This window comes from Cyrtonyx montezumae, unplaced genomic scaffold, assembly GCF_038088225.1.
Source record: "Cyrtonyx montezumae isolate F1298 unplaced genomic scaffold, pur_monq_1.0 scaffold_57, whole genome shotgun sequence".
Lineage (NCBI taxonomy): Eukaryota > Metazoa > Chordata > Aves > Galliformes > Odontophoridae > Cyrtonyx > Cyrtonyx montezumae.
This window is the reverse complement of record NW_027072064.1, coordinates 286,252-306,006: the sequence shown is the minus strand read 5'-3', so window position 1 is coordinate 306,006 and position 19,755 is coordinate 286,252. Positions and strand designations below refer to the sequence as shown.

The 19,755-nt window shown below is 53.6% G+C and overlaps 3 protein-coding genes across 8 annotated transcripts; all 3 read right to left on the bottom strand.

Moving 5' to 3' along the window:
- Positions 1-1,640: 1,640 nt before the first annotated feature.
- On the bottom strand, positions 1,641-4,328 carry LOC136056675 (uncharacterized). Of its 3 annotated transcripts, none has more exons than XM_065748978.1 (7): positions 3,855-4,328; positions 3,007-3,213; positions 2,778-2,879; positions 2,583-2,621; positions 2,450-2,499; positions 2,227-2,310; positions 1,641-2,080 (listed from the first exon to the last, which is right to left on the bottom strand). In XM_065748978.1, the coding sequence occupies exons 1-7, from the start codon at positions 3,913-3,915 to the stop codon at positions 2,018-2,020; spliced, it is 606 nt and encodes a 201-aa protein (XP_065605050.1). In that variant the 5' UTR covers positions 3,916-4,328; the 3' UTR covers positions 1,641-2,017. The 3 variants fall into 3 exon arrangements, with proteins under 3 accessions (XP_065605050.1, XP_065605051.1, XP_065605049.1); XM_065748979.1 differs by having other exon boundaries at positions 1,641-2,077; XM_065748977.1 differs by having other exon boundaries at positions 1,641-2,310.
- Positions 4,329-4,334: 6 nt separating this feature from the next.
- LOC136056672 (CD48 antigen-like) lies at positions 4,335-10,460 on the bottom strand. Of its 3 annotated transcripts, XM_065748972.1 has the most exons (10): positions 10,224-10,460; positions 8,549-8,842; positions 8,203-8,472; positions 8,021-8,047; positions 7,509-7,604; positions 7,384-7,428; positions 6,134-6,186; positions 5,684-5,797; positions 5,251-5,492; positions 4,335-4,506 (listed from the first exon to the last, which is right to left on the bottom strand). In XM_065748972.1, the coding sequence occupies exons 1-10, from the start codon at positions 10,270-10,272 to the stop codon at positions 4,446-4,448; spliced, it is 1,251 nt and encodes a 416-aa protein (XP_065605044.1). In that variant the 5' UTR covers positions 10,273-10,460; the 3' UTR covers positions 4,335-4,445. The 3 variants fall into 3 exon arrangements, with proteins under 3 accessions (XP_065605044.1, XP_065605045.1, XP_065605046.1); XM_065748973.1 differs by lacking the exon at positions 8,021-8,047; XM_065748974.1 differs by lacking the exon at positions 8,549-8,842.
- A 2,035-nt stretch (positions 10,461-12,495) lies between these two features.
- On the bottom strand, positions 12,496-18,032 carry SLAMF1 (signaling lymphocytic activation molecule family member 1). Of its 2 annotated transcripts, XM_065748976.1 has the most exons (7): positions 17,794-18,032; positions 15,785-16,111; positions 15,288-15,569; positions 14,277-14,381; positions 13,670-13,746; positions 13,244-13,339; positions 12,496-13,163 (listed from the first exon to the last, which is right to left on the bottom strand). In XM_065748976.1, exons 1-7 carry the CDS (start codon positions 17,843-17,845, stop codon positions 13,107-13,109), a joined length of 996 nt encoding a protein of 331 aa, XP_065605048.1. In that variant the 5' UTR covers positions 17,846-18,032; the 3' UTR covers positions 12,496-13,106. The 2 variants fall into 2 exon arrangements, with proteins under 2 accessions (XP_065605048.1, XP_065605047.1); XM_065748975.1 differs by having other exon boundaries at positions 13,132-13,339; positions 14,277-14,387.
- Between the last annotated feature and the right edge of the window lie 1,723 nt (positions 18,033-19,755).

Sequence of the window (19,755 nt, the reverse complement as noted above, 5' to 3'; positions counted from 1 at the left end):
GCACCAGTAGCAGAAAGCGGATCCCAGTGGATTTCAAGGGCTTTCCTAGCACAAAGTGGGTGTGGCGTAGTGTGGGAAGAGGGACTGGGGGGAGGAAGGGGGGGGGGGGGGCGTGGGGAGGGGGACTGCCTTCCCAAATTCCCAGGGATTTTTCTGGAAATTTCTTCTTTTTTTTTTCCAGACTTTCCGTCTCTCAGCCCTGTGCAGCTTCCAGTCCCGTTTACACGCGCAGCCCTTCTGGGCTGGTGCTGCTGGGAGCCCAGTTTTTGGGGTTGTTTTACTGCAAAAAAGACTTCATTGAGCAAGTGGTCTATAGGCCTTGGGAAGGGGCAGGGGGAAGGGGGGGGGGGTTGTTCCACTTGGAATTTAAAGAGGAATAAACTTTTTTTGTTGTTTTGTTTTTGGTTTCTATTTTTAAATCCCCACGGAGCCGAGACCTTGTGCATGTGTGTAGAGAAAGTGTAAAATGTAAAATTGTTTTTTTAATATATAAAAAGTTTTGTTTTTACAGTTTGCAATGTTAGGAAGTTGGTTGGTGTTTTTGTTGAATTTTTTTTTATTATTATTTTTTTAATAGAAGAACTAAAATTGTCCTTTTTTTTTTTTTTATAAATAAACCCATTGGATATTTTTTGGCTTTGTCTTCCTCCCCCTTCACCCCCCCTCCACCCAAACCCCTGCAGTGCCATATATAACCTCTAGAGAGCACAGTTTGGGGGCACTCAGCACTGCTATAGGATGTGAGTTTGTGAGGCTGATGCTTGGGGTTTGTGGGAACAAACATTTAGGGTTTGGAGAGCCCAGGGTCTAAGGTTGACATGGTCAAGGGTTTGAGGCCAATGGAGCCAAGTGTTTGAGTTTATAGGACTGTACTCTTGTGGTGTGAGGGTTTAGTGTTAATTTAGGCAAGACTTGGTGGTTTATGTTGCTGTGGGTTTAGGGTTTGTATAGCCAAAGTTTTGGGTTTGATGGGGACATGATTGGGGATTTATGGGACCGAAGGTTTTGGGATGGTGGAAGCGAGGATTTGGGCTTTGCATGGTCAATGTTTGGAGGTTTATGATGCCAAGTTCTTACTGTTTTGGGGGACAAATCTGAGGTTTATGGAGCCATGGACTTGCAGTTTATGGGTCCAAAATCTTGTGCTTTATGGAGCTGTGTATTTGGGGTTTAGGGAGCCAAGGTTTGAGGATTATAAGGCCAATGGTTTGGAAATGATGAGGACAGGGATTCGGGCTTTTACAGGGCGAAGGACTTGGGGTGAGCAAAGTGATGGAGAAATGCTCAAATCCTCTGGGACATGCGTGTCTCCCACCCCACAGTGTGCACACCTCCCCCCTTGCAGCTTGCAAACCCTGAGGCTGCATGCATGCATCACAGCGGATGTGCACTACACCCACAGCTCAGCACCCACTTGCACCTCCACCCATCTCACTGGGAGGGGCTGTTGGTGATCCCTTTGATGGGTTTTGGTGGTTTTTTTTTTCAGTCCCTACTCTTGGCTCAGCCCCTATGCGTCACCCTGTGCCTGCACCTTTACAGTTCGCTGTGCATGGGGGAAGCAGAGCAAAGAGGCAAACAGGGCTGCTGCTCCCTGCATGATTTCTCCCCCATGTGAATAATTTAGCACCAACTTTCCCTTTTCTCTGCATGTGAAGTCCTTAGCTGCCCTCACTCCTTCTGTGTGCTGGGCTACATGGGACTAAATGACAGCTTGATGCAGAAAATCCAGGTTTTCTGGAGCAAGACTGATTTATTGGCTCCACTTTGACCCCCCACTCCCCCAAGCCCTGCCCATGGGTGCATTAAATGCACACATGACCCACACAGGTCCCTGTTTTGCAGAGAGATGCCCATGCACCAGAGCATCCATCAGCAGGACCAAGGTGATATGTGATGCTCACGTCCTCCGGCCTCCATATGTCCCCTGTCCGGGTGGTTGTCACCATTTGTCCCTCTGGAGTGGCCTCGTGCTTCATTGTGGTGTCGAAAAGCTTCTGGCTCCCACATTTCATCTTCAGTCACCATTGGGAACCACAGAGCAGAGTGGGCTGCCTGCAGTGGTGGGGTCTGCAGGCTGCTGAGAAGCAAAAGGAGATGCTGAGGGGGGCATAAACCCTGGGGCACACTGGGAGCATCTGAAAAAACCCTGCAAAGTGCTTTGGGTGCACCCAACATCGTGGCCTGAAATGGTGGGCTGACAGCAACATGGGTGGGGTGAAATACCTGGGAAGGCTGGTCTGGGCAGGGGGCTGGCTGGCAGGGTGTGATCTTGCTCAGCTCCTGGGGCGGAGGGTTGTCTGACCTCTTCTGCATGAGAGAGACAATGACATGAGGTGCTGAGCATCCTTGACCCTACACACCACAGTGGGGAAACTGAGGCACAGAGTGCAGCTTGCCCAAAGCAGGTATGAGGGGGCAGGAAAAGCAAATAGGGAGTAGCCCCCACCTGAGCAGCAGGGACAATCAGGGCTGTGTCATTTTCTGGGGTGACCACATCTGCAATGCAAATGAGTGGAGGTGAATCCAAGCAGTAGGAGCAGGTAAAGGATGCTCCAGCAAGAAAGCCACCAAAATCTCACCCGAAAAGTCACTGAGGGAAGTGGTTGGGTCTTGTGTCCCTGTGAGATAAAGAAGATACACGTTATGATAAGGAGGCTGCTAAAAAAAACCCAAAAAACTGAAAAACCAACCAGTTCCTCCTGGGATGAGCTGGAAGGTTTGGGATTCACTTGGCTCTGTGTTGAGGCCAAAGCAGGCACAGGGTGGCAGCTCACCTTTGCCCTTTGTCTTGCGATATGTGAAGAAGAGCACGAGCAGAGCAAGGACCACGAAAATAACGGGGGACCAGTACCTGATGGGAAAACCCAGTGCATTTCCTATAGGAAGAGACAAGAGCTGAGGGCTCCCTGCCCACAACAGTGCACCAGGGTCTCTGGGGGCTGCAGGACCCTCCAGGACAGTGGTGCATCCCCGAGCCACATCTCTTCTCTCCATGGGACTCACGGGTTTGGTTCCCTGGGGCACCTGCTTGCAGTGACACAGTGATGGTGGTGGGGTCCTCAGAACCAGGGGGACTGGGGGAACCCACTGATCCTGTTGTCAGCCCACTTACATCCGTGGTGGCTGTGGTGGGGGCTCCTGTTGCCTCGGAGTTGTCGCTGTGCTGGGTGATGTTTTGGTCCCCTGGGCCCTCTCCTTTGAGGGCGAGCACTAAGAACAAGGTTGATTAATTCACATCAGGGCTGAATAGCCTCAGTAACACCAACACCACACTTTCAAATGCCAATGTAAGGTAAGACCAATTCAAATCTCCCGACTGCTCGCTAACGGAGAAGGTGCTAATGACAGCAGCACTGCGGTGGGGGCTGTGCATACAGGGGAGAAACAACACGGGGATTTTTTTGAGCAGCAGCACTGTGGTCGTAAGGAAAGTGTGAGGGTAGTGGTGCCGCAAGGCTTTACACCAGGGTGTGCAGGATATTTCCCAGCAGGCTGAGCAAGTGGCACATTGCAGCAGTGGGGACATCATGGCCACGCGCTCACGGTGATGCAAGCTGCTGGAGGCAGGAAAGCTGTTAGTGGGGCTGGCTGCACTCTGGTGTGCAACAGGACCAGGGCATGGGAGCAGCCAGACTGCCCCAAAGCTGTGCAAAGGGCTGGGGGCAGTGAGCAAAGCAAAGACTGAGCTTGCAGCTCAGCTTCCCAGAACCTAGCTTTGAAGCACGGCCCCGCGTGCTGGGTGTCACACCCAAAACGTTCACACCACATCACCCATTCTTCTCCCACTTCCTCTTCCTCCTCCCCACCTCTCCCTGGTGCTTGGGCAGCCTCTGACCCCCAGCCCCACTCACCAACACCTGCACAGAGCACAACAAGGCAGAGTCCCCCGCACCCCGCTCCTCTTGCCTCCATCCTCTTCTAGGAGCCCCTGCCACGGCCCCGCAGTGCCTTCCTTCCCCTTTTTGCCCAGCCAATGGCTTCCTGTGAGCAAAAAGGTGTTGGCAACATCACGAGGTGATTCATGGCCTAAAATTATCCCCCAGGATCATTTCTGAGAGTGTGATGGGGCAGTGGACAAAGGGAGCAGGAGGTGGTGATGCCACCACACTGTGTACAGCTCCATCCAGCAGCAGAGGGCCGGGCTGGGACAGGTTCAGTGTCACACAGACAAACCCTTTGGATAAATACGTGACCCACCAGGGGTTAAATGTTTTTTAATTGATGGATGCCAACTCCAGAAATGTAAAAACGGACCATATCTGGCCATGTTGTGAAAATAAGGAGAATGCACCACGGATCTGTCAATAAGAAGATGGTTTTCATAAAAAAAATGCAGGAAGAAATGGAGCTCAGATGTGTCTTGCATTTCTATTCTGGCAGCTCCTAGAGGGCTCTCCTGTGCCAAGCACTTCAAAGGATCTCCGGTTCCATCCCTGAATAATTCAGTATCCGTGCAGACAAGACAAAGAGCAGGGGAAGCAGCACGTGGGAAGCAGTGTCCGTCTGGAAATGGATGGTGAGGGGCTCTGGGACAATGCAGAGCACCACATCTTCCCCCACCCACCACCACCCCCACCCCAGCTCCCTGCTGGCGAGCAGCCCCAGCTGTGCCCCCCCCCCCCCCCCCCCCCCCGTGCAGCATCTCAAAGCTGGGGGCTGCTCTGGAAGGTTCAATGCTGCTTGGGAGCTGCCTAGTGCTGTGAGCTCGATGCTCCAGTGCTTCACATACCAGTATATAAAAGGAGTTGAGCAGAATGGCACTGGGCCACATTCCTTGTCACGTTTTCCCCTGAGAGTGAACCCTCTCCCTCCCAGAGCAGCCCTGCACCATCTCCTGCAGGACCACACGTAGCTTAACTGCAGCACAGAGAGATGTTGAGGGTAAAGGACATGCACTGCAGGGGCTGTAAGGTCACTGCAGGCAGCACTGTGGAAAATGAGCACATGGCAAAGGTGTGTGTTCTCCTATTTAGTTTTCTACTGTGTTTTACAGAGTGTTATTTTTGCTTTCTTTCTTTAGTAATTGAAGAAGTGAAGTATTCGGCAAGTTAAAGAGCAAAAAAACGGTGGCTGTAAGAATCTCATTGAGTCTTCCTGTCCTTCTGTGAAGACTCTGCTGAGGCTCCTCACCACGAGAGCATCCCAGGAGCAGCATCTCTGCAGGGCAGGGCTGGGTGTGCAGCCACAGCTTCAGTCCATATTTCTTGGTGTGGCCACAGAGCGCAGACATACGATCCCATATCTCACCTGGGTGGCAACACATGGGCAGAGCTCTGGTCCCACATGAGCACTGCATCCCCATGGTGCTTGTCTCCTTGTGTCTGTGATGGGGACGGCTCCCCGGTGGCAGGGAGCAGCACCATGCTCACAGCAGGCACGTGGGCACTCCAGGGCTGTGCCATGGGATACAGCTCACTGACTGTCGCATGGGGGCTTTTCTCCTGCTCCCAGCACCCCGGTGCCCCGCTGCTCATCTTCTCATCACCTGTCTGCAATTGCAAACGGACAACGCTTTGCTTTGGCTCCTGGGAGCTGTGCCATCCCATGCTCCTGCTCTCCCAGCATCAAGCACTGTGATGATGCCATGGATCAAGCTGCCCCATCCCTCTGTGACCCAGCCTTGTCACCCCTCAAGTTCTCAGCACCCAGAGATGACCGTACATGTCACATGAGTACCAACCGACATGGCCACGGCTTGGATGGTGGCATAAATGGTTGTGGAGGTCTTCACCCCTGAGGCTGTAGACTTCTTAGGGTCACCTTTCTGTGCCCTAGGGAAATTCCATGGTTGCATCTGTGGAAAAAGTTATTTAAATGTTTCCAGGGCACAGAACGAACAGTTCTGTGAGCCCACGCCCTCTGATCTCAGTGGGGCAAGGGAGCACACCCCAGTCCTGGTTTGTGGTGGCACAGGGGAAGCGCAGGCAGGTGGCTGTGACTGTGCCAGCTGCTCTTGGCCATCCCCTATTGAGTTCCCAGGAGGAAGCAGCAGATGAAATTGGGGCTGCCCAGCTGCTGTCCATCCTCTGTGTCCCCACCACGTGTCCCCTGTGCTGTCCCCAATCCAGGCAGAGATTTCAAGGCCACAGCCCTGTCCTGCCATGCACCAAAAGGACGGGGATGGACTCACCTGCTGGACAGCACCGACCTCAGCATACACCGTCATGTACTCTGTTGCAGCCCCTGCAAGACACACAGGTAGAGGGGCAGCCCCAGTGCTGGCAACAGCATCACTGCTGCACCAGGAGGGATGCTCCTTGATAAAGGCTGCAGGGATCCCATGCAAAACTGCAGCTGTGCACCTGCAGCCAAAGGCAGCCAAAGCAACTTGCTACGGCAATCCACATTTTACTTATGTACAGGAGCCGTGACTGCTCTCATGCATTTGCTTCTCCAGTTTAAGTACCATTTTCAGAAAGCATTAGTGTCAGCACATCAAACAGAGAAGGAGGGTGGGTTTACATCCTGTATAACCCTGGTTTGGGGTCACATTTTCAGATTCTATCATCTGAAACAGCCACAAGGACCTTCGCTTGCTCAGGGTTTTGCTGTTCCCCAACGCTGGGCCCCAAAAACAGCCAGGGGAAACCCTTGCTCCAGGTGCTGGATGTGCACACTCAAATGCAAGACACATGGCAGGAACTCCCCTGTTTGCATTGGCTTTATTTCAGTTTATGCAAAGAACAAAACATGGACATTTCGGAGGTCAGTGAGGTCCCTTCTCAGAATCAGGTCAGCTGTGGCAGTGATGTGCATGGCACATCCACCACTGAATGACCCTGGATACCAGGGAGAGGAAACTGCAGTTGGTCCCACAGGCTTGATCTGCACCCAGTTCAGTGCTGTAAGTGTACCCTGAGCTTCAGCATCTGATGAAACTGATGCAAAGGTGATGGAGCTCTTGTAGGAACTCCCATGCTCTGCCTGCAAAGTCCCCCAAAAGCAAGGGATCCAGGCAGCAGTGGTTTTGGGCAGTTGTTGAAATGAGGGGATGCTCAGCTTGGGCAGGTGTTGCAGGGGCTCATGTTGCTTTCTGGAAGGGGCACGGCCACCTCACTTCTCAACTTCTCTGGCTCCCTCCTGTCCTCAGAATCCCTTGTGCTTTGGTGATGTCCTCATGGCCCTGCTTCCTTCCCTTGGAGAGGGCACAAAGGTCCCTGTCACTGTGCATGCGAGATGAAGGCATGGGGAACACTGGGGGCCTGCAAGCCCAAGCACGACTGGGAGCCAGCACTGGGATTGCATGGACACAGGGAGTGAAAGCATCTGGCCTCTGGGAATGGCTACGCTCTCAAGCTGTGGTGATGGATGGTTTTCCTCTGGATCTCAGAGACCCAGAGAAAAGACAATGAAGGAGGCTGATGGAGCCCAGAATCCTACCTGCTCTGGGAGCTGCAGAAGAAAGCAGAACATGGCTCCTCCTGCCTGGGGAGAAGTGACACAGGGCTCCTGTTAGCAGCAGTCCACACGCTGCCAGGCAGGGACCTGTGGGCACTGCAGCTTACCTTTTAATTTAACAACAATAATGATGATAGTCAAGAGTAAGAGCAGTCCAATCGCCAGTCCCGCTATGATGATGGTGGGACTGCTGGAGAAGGTGCCTGGAAAGAGAAGAAAGTCCTGGTGATAACAGAGGGATATCTCAGACACACCCCAAAGCACCTCTGCCTCCATCCAGCATCAGAGTAAGGATGCTTCAAACCCTGTTAAGCCCTTCCCACCTCTAAGCTCTGGTCCCCCCAGCTCTGCCTCTCTGCTGCATGCTCCCATCCCACTCTGGGACAGTTGTGGGCCAACCCAGACCTTCCCTCCCGATTTCCCAGTGGCAAAGAGAGTGCATGTTGCTGAGGCTGCTCAGAAAGACTGGATATCCCCCAGGAGCTGCAGGAAGAGGTGAAATGCTCTGGCCTCAGGCTCCCCAGCCTCCAGCAAGGAGTTGGGGCAGCATGGTAATGGCAGTGGTGCCTTGGGGACCCTGTGACATTCGGGGACCGGACGCAGACAGGCGGCAGCTCACCAGCAGCAGGGATGTGGGCTGTGCTTTCTGGTGGTGAAGGGAAGAGAACAAGGATGGGGGAGAGAAATGAGTGCACCGGCAAAGCCCCTGACTGGGGACCCTTTGCAGGATATGTCTGTCCCCAGCACATCCCCAGCATGTCCCCAGCATCCCCCATGTGCGCATCCTTCACAGGCTCTCACCTGCACAGAGGGCAGAGGGGAAGACAGTGGTGCTGCGGCTGCTGACGGGGTTCTGCACTGTGCAGGTGTATGGCAGCAGATCTGGATCCCCAGGGTGCAGCTTCTCCTCCACCACCACCAACTCAGATCCCTCACTCTCTGGCTGCTCATTGTAGCTCCAAAGGAAGGAACTGTTCTCAGGGGGGTCTACAGAGCAGTGCAGAGCATAGTGGCAGCCCTCAGCTGAGCAGTTCCACCCAGTGCAGCTCACTGTCGGCTCTGGCAGCTCACCTGTAGGAAGTGGGGGGCTGTCAGCAAATCCCCCCACCCAGCTTCCAGCCTGGAGCCAGAAACAAAAGACACTCACGATACACGCGCAGAGTGAAGACCACTTTGAACTCGTTGTTTTTTGCTAAGTAGGTGCCAGCATCACTCCTCCTCAGCTGCAAGATGGTGAGATCGCTGCCGTTGTTGGAGAAGGCCACACGGGATGTGTAAGATTTGTCAGAAAACACAAGCCTAGGAGGTGCTCCCAGTTCGATGACCAATATGGTTTCACCACAGAAGCTCCAGGTCAAGACTCCTTCCATCAGGTCCTGAAGCTGGAATGTGACGGACTTGCCCTCAGCCCCAGCCACATCCATCCCATTGCTGGCACACACTGAGGAGAAAAATCCAGCTGAGCCCAGGGGAGGAATTGCAGGGCTCAGGGATGGGCTTGGTGCTGCTTGTGGAGCCACTCAGCTTGGGGGATGGATCTCTGGGACCTCTTCTATGTGCTTTCACATCCCCCAAGCGTGTGGCATGAGGCTGCAGCTTCTTTGCACGCACCAGGAACATGCAAGGGATGAACCAAAAGTGCAAGGAGGAATTGGGATCAGCTCAGAGAAGTCAACTAGGTTCCCTATTCACGGCAGATAAAATGGACAAGTTCACCTAAATGAGCCGGTAGAAAGCAGGTGGCCTCTTCCTTGAACTCAACACTTCCCTCTTCCAAGGAGTGGGAAGACACTGTCCTATTATTTTTACTACTTCCCATTTTAAATCCCTACCGTCTTGCTTGGACTTGGAGTGGATCTTTCCCCCCAGAGCTGGGAAAGAATGTATCCTGGAACCAAGATGTGCTCTCTCCAGTGCTCATCTTTGAAGCCAAGCAAAGGCAGCTCTGCCCACACCCCTTCCGTGGTGAAAGCTCCAAGGACAAGCCAGTCTGGCTAGGGGGAAGGAAGTGAAGTGCTGGTGGGGCTGATAGGGAAGGGATGGACATATCACTGCATGACACATGTTCTTCAATTCCCTGTCCAAGCTGATAGCAAGGACAAGGGATCACCACCAGCATCACAGATGCACTATGCTTGCACCTGCAAGTGTCTCTTCTGTCCACAGCCACCCTATAAAAAGCACTGGTTTCTGATCACAAGGAGCACCTCCAGCCTGCAGGGGAGCAAACCTCATCCTGAGCCAGCACCTGGCCAAAGCCAGGGCCCCATCAGAGCTCAGGGACTTCTGGCTCTCCAATGCTGGTTGGGAATTCATGTGATTTTCCCTTCTGCACTTCCCTCAGGTTTACTTCTGTATCCAGGACAGAATGAGACACACAGATCTTCACAGTGCTCGTGACAGCTTGGAAATCAGCCAGAAATCTGCTTTGTTTTCAGAAACAGATCTAAAATACCCTGTACTCATGGGTGGCAACAGGGCACACACCCCGAGCTCAACACAGGAGGGGAGCAGAAGGGCACAGAATGCAGCACCGTGGCAGCAAAGCTGGAGCCAGGAGCTGGAGTTCATCAGTAGTGGGGTCTGCAACAGGACCGGGACAAGGTCTGGGATCTGCCCAACCACTTTAGGACAGCACAGCCGAGTCCTGATAACGAGTTAAAAAACATCTGTCTCCACAGTGAGCACTGCACCATGTGCTGATAGCTCTGCACGCGACAGTGCTGCCGGAGCATTGTTCTCCTGGGTGCCCCCAGACCACCCCCACCCTCAGGATCCCCCCCTCCTTCCCATTCTGGCCCCGAGGGAAGCGCACGTCTCACCCCTACTTGCTTGCTGGAGGAGGCAGGTCAGCAGCAGCCACCAGAACATGTCCGTCCAACCCCACTGCACAGCTGCGTGTGCTCTGATGTATAGGAACTATACTTGCATAAAGGAAGTGCACCCTTCAGTACTCACTGCCTTCGACAGAGAACCCCCAGCAGAGCAGGGACTTGCTGAATGTGCTTGATTTGCTCAGTTCTGAAAAAAGAAGACTCGAAGGGGACCTGATCCACGGCTAGAAGTATCTAAGGGAGATAAAGGATTGAGGCTGAACTCTTCTCAGCAGTGTGTGGCAATAGGACAAGGGGAAATGGGAGGCAAACATGTATAGGAAGTTCCACATAAATGTGCATGAAAACTTCTTCACAGTGAGGGTGACGGAGCACTGGAACAGGCAGCTCAGAGAGACTGTGGAGTCTCCTTCTCTGGAGACGTTCAAGACTCACCTGGACGCCTACCTGTGCAACCTGGACTAGGGAGCTGCTTTGGCAGAGGGGTTGAACTCAATCTCTAGAGGTCCCTTCCAACCCCTGCAATTTTTTGATCACCAAATTCAGCCCCAACCCATCCCCACCGTGCCCATTAAACCAAACATCACATCCCCACGGTGCTGAAAAGACTCCAAGGATGGTGACACCACTCCAGGCAGCCTGTGCCAATGCATCACCACTCTTTTGGAGAAGAAATTGTTCCTAACGTCCATCCTGACGCTTCCCTCTGCATCCATCAGCTCATGTGCTGTCCTTAAGGAAATAATCTGTGATATTGGAATTCTTTCAAACTCAGCAGCTGGCAGAAGAGATGTGGGATAGAATTTTCATTCAGCATGTGTGCACCTTTGGGTAGACTGGGCAGGAATAGAGCCATCAATGGGGAGCAGTGTATTTGAAGGTCAGGTCTGGGTGAGTCCTGGCTCCCAGCTGCTCTCTGTCCTGCTGAGGACACCGGCGTGTGGATGGATGAAGGTGCACCTGGTCCCCCTGGTGGCTGCCACCTCGATGGAGGGACAGCAGCCACCACTGCCCCCCTGGGTGCAGCTTGAGGCCATCACCTGCCATCCCATCACTTTTAGCTGGGTGAAGTGATCAACCCCCCACCCCACTGAAACCTCCTTTCAGGGGACGGAAGAGATCCTCTTCAGTGATAGAGCTCTTCGGGGGTTTCTGCATTAACCACACCTTGCAAGCATTTCCCTGCTCACCTGTAGGTACCTCTACTTAAGTGCCATTCTGTTTCTCAGAGGGCTCCCAGGTGTTCCTAGTGATTTTAGGTCCTGTCCCAGAAGGTTCAAAAGCCTCCAAAGCAGAACCTAAAGGTTTCTGTGCCAGCTGCTGCTGCTTTTTGGCTATGCTTGGGCTGGCCCCTGCAGACCAGGCAGGAGAGCACTGGTGTTTAGCCCATGGATTTTCTTTCCTCCCTCCCTCCCCCACCCAGCCACTGCTTGAACTTGATGTTGCAAGGAGTGAGGTGCGAGAAAATCCCATGGGATGGGTGGAATGAAAACCAAAGGTGAGAAATGCTGCTCCCAGGCAGAGTGTGTCAGCTATGACACGAGGCGTGATTGTGGCTTTGTGTGTGAGCAGTGTCACACTTAGCAGTGTGCTGGTGGATCTGCATTGCTGGGGGCACACAGTGCAAGGGAGAGGACAGCCGTGCTCTCTGCCTCTCTAGTAGGAGGAGACATGCAGCACTGGAGATCTGGAGGGCTGCACCAGGCAGGACAGCTCGAGCGCAGCAGCTGCTTCCCCAGTTGGTCTCATTTTGGGAAGCAGTCTGACCCCAGCACCATGTCAAAATCGGAGTGGGGAAGTGTGCAAGACCAGCTGGGGATGTCTGATTTTGAACTTGTGGAAATTTGTCTTCTGGGGTGAAGGAAAGGGCTCATTTGTTGCTCTCCTCCCCAGTGCTGTACCATGAGCAGGAACAGAGGGTATGATCAGTTTATCCAGTGGGGCAATGCACTCACTTACTCAGCACGGGGTGCAGATGAATTATCATTGCTCAATGCAGAAGTAGTTAACCGTGTTACCAAACCCTTAACAGAAGTTCCTTCTTTTGTACCAGGCTGGTGGGGGGGGACAAAGAGTGGAGGAGGAGGAGGCATTATGGGGTCGTACTCCTGGGGAAGTAGCAGCTTTGCAGACAGACTTCCCAAGAAAGAAGCTCAGCTGATGTTTTCTGAAGTAATGGGAAGAGGAAGCTTGAGATGTGTAGAAATACACTTCTCTCCCCCTTCCCCAGCTGCAGTCCTCTCAAGCTCCTTCACAAACCTTCCCAAAACATTCTCCTATAGGTTTATTTTCTATAGCAGGTGAGGTTGGCCCCCCTGCCTGAGCCCAGCTGTGGTGGAATAATGGCATGGCTGGAAAGAACCGACAGCCCTTAGCCCTCACATGCTGGTGCCGGGTATTATGGGTGCACAGAGCTGCCAATACCCCCAAGCTCAGCCAGACACCCAGCCCACGGGATGGAGAAGCGATGCAGTGCTTCCCACGGCCACGGGGGAGCAGGGGGAGCCCCGTTTCTCCAGCGGTTGGACCCAATCGTGCACACATCGTAACCGCCCGCGGGTCACCTTCCAATTCGTTGGTTTTGCTTTTCTGCTGTCGTTAGACAGCTCGCGCTGTCCCCTATGGGCTCCCCCTGGCGAGTCCGTCCCTCCGAGCGCTGCTGTTGTCAGGTCCCGTCCTCGTGCTGCTCCCTTTGCCGGCTTTCTCTCCTTGCTTTGACCACACTCTTTGCTCCAGCGATCCTCAGCACGAGGCTCTGGGGGTGGGAGCAGCGTGCCTCACCTCTGCAAGTGCGTACGAGGTCCCCTGCAGGGATGTGGGGTCTGGACGCAGGGTGCAGTGATGGAGCCGGGTCCTGCCCTGCAGGGAGGATCAGCTGATGGGCAGCGTCACGCTGGCATAAACTGTCATGGGCTCCAGATCAGGGCTCTGTGAGGCAAAGTGAGGTGAGCCAGGTGCCTGTAGTGGGGTGTTCAGTGTTGGACCCACCTCAACCCCTTTCCACTTACCTGCGGGCTGTGGGGGACTGTGCCGGTGGCTGCAGCGTAAATGGTGGTGCAGGTGGGGTGATCAGTACCCACGGGGCTAGAGGGGGACTTCTGCTTCTGTATGGGGAGCAAAGGGTGAGCAGTGGCAGCCAGCCTGCTGCTCTCCCCTTCCTCCAGCCCTGCAGGGCTTCAGTGTCCCCCTGCTACAGTTTATCCCCAGAGTCACCTTGGGATGCTGCAGGCTAGGGAGCCTGCAGCACCCAAAAACATCCCAGAATGGCCATGCTGGAGGTGACACCTGGAGTACCCACAGCCACCCCAGTCCTGGATGGGTATGGCCTCACTGTCCCCAGCTATAGGGCTGCATTGGCACCATGTGCTCTAAGCTCACCACCCATGAAGTTATGAGGACAGAGCTTTGGGGTGCATCCCACAGGGCTCACTCACCTCTACCCGCTGCACTTGAGAGTAGATGGTGTGCACTGTGCTGTCCTCAGTGAGCGACGAGTTCTCCCTTGATTTTCCTGCACCAGGGGCACAGCAAAGTCACCATGGGGATGGGGTGGCAGCAGGGCCCCCACCACCCTGTGCTTTTGTCCCAGAGGCATCCACAGGGATTCCCAGTGTTTCCCATGATGGATCCATCCCTGACTTGGCTGTGGGCTCATTGGCCTGGTGAATTTATCACTACTCAGGGGGAAGGGGCACAGAGCACCCTCGCTAGGGTTTCTGCAGAGATGTTGTTCTCTTGAACTTGGGCCAGCTCCGAGTCACACATTTCCCCTTGAGGCCATGTGATACCATCAGAGAAGCACAGCATCTACACAAAGCCTTTGAGGTTACATACCAAGCCAAGCAGGTATCTGTCTGTTTATGGTGGGTTTTTTTTTCTCTTTAAACTCCTTTCCTTCCTGCCTGTTACCCCAGGCATAAAAAGAAGCAGATCCCACTCGACCCCTTGCCCCTCACCCTCAGGAGCAGGGTACCCCAACACAAGACTGGGAGAGCCATGAGCTGCTCCTGTCACCCCCAAACCCCCATGCCCTGCACTCACTCATGTTTGCAGCCACATGGGCTGCGACGAAGGCCCCAGCGAACATGGTCAGGATCACTATGGGCAGCATCACTGCCAGCAGCAGCATCCCTGTCCTCGAGCTGCCTGTAGCTTAGAGGAGGTGAGGGTCAGAGTCCAGCAGAGAGAGCTCATCGTTAACTCCACCCCACCCAGTACCTTCTTGCCTATTTATGGGGCTGAGGATTTCAGCAGAACAGAAACGAGGAGCAGGAAATGCTTTTTTTTTTCTTTTTCTTTTTTTTTTTTAAGCTGAACTCTCTATAGTCACCTTCAAAGTGCAATTGCCAGCATAAAATCTTGCTGAGGGCCGGATGGGGCCCTGACATGTCTCTGGAGGCTTTGTGGGAAGCCCAGAGGCAGAGCTCTGCACCTCCAGCCCTGCTGAGGGGACAGAGGCTGCCACTAATGTGGGTGTCACAGGGATGATGACTCTGTGTGCGTAAGGCTTGAGGGGACTCTGTGCTGGGAAATGTACTGTGCAGCCCCGCAGCATCTCTTGTCAGCATCTTCCCCTCTCCAGTAAGATCTGGAGGTGCTGTGGGGACATTTGCCGGGCACAGGGTATTGCAAGAACCCCATGTGGGTGGAGGACAGGGAGGTGATGTCACTGCTGTGTCCCCAGGGTGAGGGACAGCCACTGCATCACGTGGCCACAGCAGAAGTCCCCACGTCACAAGGGAGGGTAAGAAAACTCCAGTGACAGAGAGCATGATTTTGGCCTCGAGAGACTCCGGGGGGAAGTTGAGGTTCTCATCCTCCCCAGATCTCCCAGTGTGCAATTCTCATGTGTTTCAAGCAAGCCCCAGGCAGTGGGGCGCAACGAGCATGGCTCAGCGCTTACGGGAATAGCCATGCAGCCCACAGTGCTGTGGAGGCTGCTTTTCTTGCAAAAGGTTCCTCTGGGGCTGAAGAAAGCAATGTGAAAAATCCCCTGTGGGGTTGGAGGTGGGAGAGAGCAGGGTCGGGGTCACAGTGTCCCCAGGGACTCACCCCAATGCTCGGCACTGCAGATGGAGGGGTAGAAGGCAGCGGTGCGGCGGCTAACGGGGTTGCTGGCGATGCAGACACAGGGCAGGATGCTGTTGGTGAGGTTGTAGGAGAGCTGCAGGAGGCTGCCATTGTGGGTGCAGGGTGCTGAGGTGCTGGCCTCGGAGCTGGCCCAGCTGTAGGACACGTTGTCCCCTTGTGCTGCCGTGCAGTTGAGGGTGACTGTGCAGCTGTCATTGGCCAGCGTCCAGCCAAGGATGTGGATGCTGGGATCGGACACGGGCTCTAGATGGAGAGAAGGGATAAAGGCTGAGAAATCCTATTGAGCCCTCCTGCCATCCGCTGGAGATGGGGATGTGCAGCTCCAGCCCTGGTCCCGCTGCAGCCTCTGCACATGAGGCTGAGGTCTGCCTTTGCCCTGGGGTTCTGAGAGGGATGCGGGTTCACTGCCACATCTCAGCCCAATGCTCCCACCATCCCATCAAGGCAAGGTGTCTCACCGTACACCTCCAGCTGAATATGCCAGTTTCTCTCCTCCGATTTCATGGTTACTGAGTACTCATAGAGCTGCTGGTCCTGCCTCTGAGTGCTGAGGATCTCCAGAGAGAAGTTGGATGGGTGGAAAAGGTTCTGTCCTGGCTTGAAGTTGGTGTAGTTACCATTGTAGTACGTGAACAGGATCTCCTTGTTTAGTGGGTTTCCCATGCTCCGCTTCCACGTGGCTGTCCTAGAGTGCTGGGTGAGTTTCTGGAACTCTGGGGGGATCCCCAGGACTGTCGCCTTCCCCAGAGTGCCGAGCACCGTCTCCATCATCCCACAGCCCACACCTGAGAGGAGAGCAGAGATGTGTGGGGAGAACCCAGTGGGACTGGAGGAGCTGTGACCCTCTGGTCACAGAGCTGTATGAGCATGGGACAGTGCTGGGCTTGCTCTGGTAATCTCATGTCATCCTCTGTGCAATAATCTTCTAAAATCTTTACTGAAGTATCTCATGGTGTTTTCAGCCTGGGCCCTGAGTCATGCACAACATCCTGCTCCAGTGACAGAGGCCCCACAACCCAGCATCCCCTGAGTGCCCCAAGGGCAGCTGAACACCAGCAGTGACAGTGGTACCTGGTGCACTCCAAAACACCTTGGCCACCAGCAGCCCTGGGTTGCTCATGGGTTGTCTCTGGCTGTGACCATGATTCATAGCTGCCTGCAGCCCCCGTGAACCGTGGGCTTGTTTTTGTAGGAAACAGTGTGGGGATGACACCAGCTTTGCACTGCTCATCGGAGAGTGGAAGGGACTGCACCACGTCACTCTCATATCTCCTACCCATTTCTTTCCACTGGGGCAAGGGCTCATCCCAGAAGGGAAGAACACAGAGCAGGACTTGGCCCAGATAATGTTGGTATCTGCCTTTGCTGCAGCATATCTGTTTCTACTAAAAACCACAAGCCATCTCAAAAAAACTGCTTCCCTCCCCCAACCCCATATCCTTGCCATTGCTTATTATTTTTTCCCCCTCCATGGGATGAAACACAGCAGCTTCAGAGCTGTCCCTGTGAATTACGTCTCCAGGGCACCGACCCAGCCATGCAGAGCGGCTGCTATCACACAGGAAAGCAGCAAAGCCCAGCGTGCAGCTGGAGGCTGCATTTTTTCAGTGATATGGAGCACAGCAGTTAAGCTCCTGATTAATTACTGAATGGAAAAGCCCTTTTTGAATCATGGTAGCAAAACACTCGGCCTGGCAAGCCAAAGCTCCTGGGGAGAGGAGATGCTCCCTGTGAGAAGATGGCTGGGATGGGAGACTGGGGATGTGAGAGACCAGGAGGGCTGTGGGAACACAGGCACAGTGCAGTGTCTGGAGCAGCCCCTGTGTCAGGAATTGTGTCTGTGGGACTTTCAGAGTGCTGTCCAGGCAGAAAAACCCAGGGGGATTTCAGGGGCAGGTATTCTAGTAATAGTGAGCCAGCAGAGAGGAGACAGTCCCATGCTTTGTCAGGCAGACCCCTCACTGTGTGCCCGGTGACAGAGCACACGGGGATGCATATTGTCCCTGGGGATGGTGCTGCAAAGAGGGTCAGGGCTCAGCCCACCTCTCCCTGCATTGACACTCCAATAGACATTCTGTAGTTCTAGTACAAGCTCCCCATCAACCAGCACCCAGAGCTGAGACCAATGAGAACATCTGCCAGGACCTGCATCTCCCACGCCCCAGCCCACAGTGCCAGTGATACCCCATGAAAACCCGTGACAGAGTATTTTGCCACTGCAGATATGCTCTGACCATCACTGCCTTTTTTCATTCATCACCTTTTATTCTCTCTTCCCTCAGTCTGACTATAGAGCGCATTAGGGATGCACCGCACATCCAGCTCGGAGTCGGGAGTCGTTTGTCTTCTAGATTAATATTTACATTTATCCAACTGCCCACCCAGCCCACAGCTCACCATTTCTAACACCTGGTGATCCCCAAGCCATCTGAACCACATGTTTTACAGGTAGGAAAGATGTACGTACCCCAAACCCAGTAACAAGAGATGAGCAGCCAGAGCGATGTGCCGCAGCCCATGCCTCAGTTCACAGAGCTTCTGTTGGAGTGGAGTTAATATCTGCTTCCGGACTCATTATAAGAACAGGTGTACTCAAATCAGAGGCACTGCTGTGGGCCATTTCCTGTTTTTTGACTGAATGGTTCTTACTTGTTGAGTGGAAAGTATTCAAAGTGCCACTGAACGCTTCGCTGAAGAGCACCGGGGAGAGTTCAGAGCATCAATGTATAGTTTTCTTCAGAAGTACATCATCTGTCACAGGCCCTTAACCCACCCCTCCAAGAGAAGAGGAAATGGCCAGCAACAAACTCGCTTTGTGTATGGTAACAGGTTCCTGGGGATGCCCAGCAGCAGCTGGGGCAGAGGATGCAGCACGAGCACAGCCCACACCACAGCATTGGCTCATAGCAGGAAAAACAGTGAATATTTGGGGCGTTTAACCCACCCCAGGTGCATGGGATCCAGGGTGGTCCCAGCCTGCAGCCTCAGCTCCATGGCTGCTCTGCAAGCAGGAGCACAGGTGGTCCTTAAAGCCCACGGAGTAGAACCTCAACCTGAGCATCGTGGGGCTCCAGTTTGCTCTTGCAGTGCTTAATCCCAACCCCAGAGGTTGTGCCATGCTGGTGTCTGGGGATAGGGGCTGTCTCCACTGCTGTTGGTGTCCCTTGGTTGAAGGAGGAGAGACAGGGTATGGATGGAGGAATATGGGATATGAACGGAGCGAGGATGAGACATGGATGGAGCAAGGTGGGATATGGATGAAGCAGGAATGGGACATGGATGGGGCATGCACGAGACATGAATGGGATATGGATGGAGTAGGAATGGGGCAGGGATAGGACATGGACAGGATACAGATGGGACATGGACTGAGCAGGGATGAGACATGAATGGAGCAGAGACCACGTTTAATACATATTGAGGCTGGAAAAACTCTGCCTGCACAATCGGTTGCTGGGAAGGGGTGAGAAGATCTTGGTTGTTTTTGTGTTTTTAGTGGAATGAATTATTCATCTCTGCCGTTTCTCAGCTTGAGTAGTTTTGCTGCTTTACAATGGAAGAAGAGCTTTTTCCTATTACTCTTCTTCAAGTTTTTGTTTCTTTTTCTCTCTTGTTTTGCGGAACAGAGCGGAGGCAGCAGCATGAAGCACAAATTCCTCCGTTGTTTTAAAACAGACCACATTTAGGTGTCAGGATGAAATAAAAGCTGCATTTATGCCTCCCACTATTTTTCAGAGGAGCCGGGCTCCGAGCGCTCCGCGACTTTTGTCACCAATAAATTATTTCTGATGCTAAAAGCAAAGTTGTGCCCAAACCCACATCGGACCAACCCATGTCCTGCAGGGCCATTCTTGTTCAGAGAGCATCTGACTGAGCACCAGGCTGTGCAGGCTGATGCCTCTGGGTTGGAAAAATATGCATGGCACTGGGAAATATCACAGAGGGGGATTTCTGCAGCAACTCAACGTTGGTGCTGGAAGTATTGGACTGTCACATGCAAGGAATTACCCTGGGCCTCCCGGTAAACATGAGCTGGAATGAGTCGTGCTTGTTCCTGGTTCTCAAATGAGCCATCAACGTCCCTGCCACTCTGTGCCTCAGTAGCCGGTGCTTAGCGATGGCTCTGGAAAGTGGCAGGGGACAGCTGTGGAAGGGCTCCTGTCCTCAACGAGGTTAGTGGGGACAAACACAACTCCCTGTCACCCCCAGGCACCAACACCAAACCGCAGCCCAGAGGAAAGGAGTAAGAGAAGGGAACGTTGAGCAGGAAGAACAGAGCACTTGCACTCAAAAATGTGAGAGCTATGGTGACGGTGAAAAACCATTTAACACATCACACCATGGAGTCCCGCTGCTGCAGTCTCAGGATGAGAAACCCCTGCTCTACCTCGTGGGGGTGCCCTAGGGCCGGGTTTAGGGCAGCACCAGC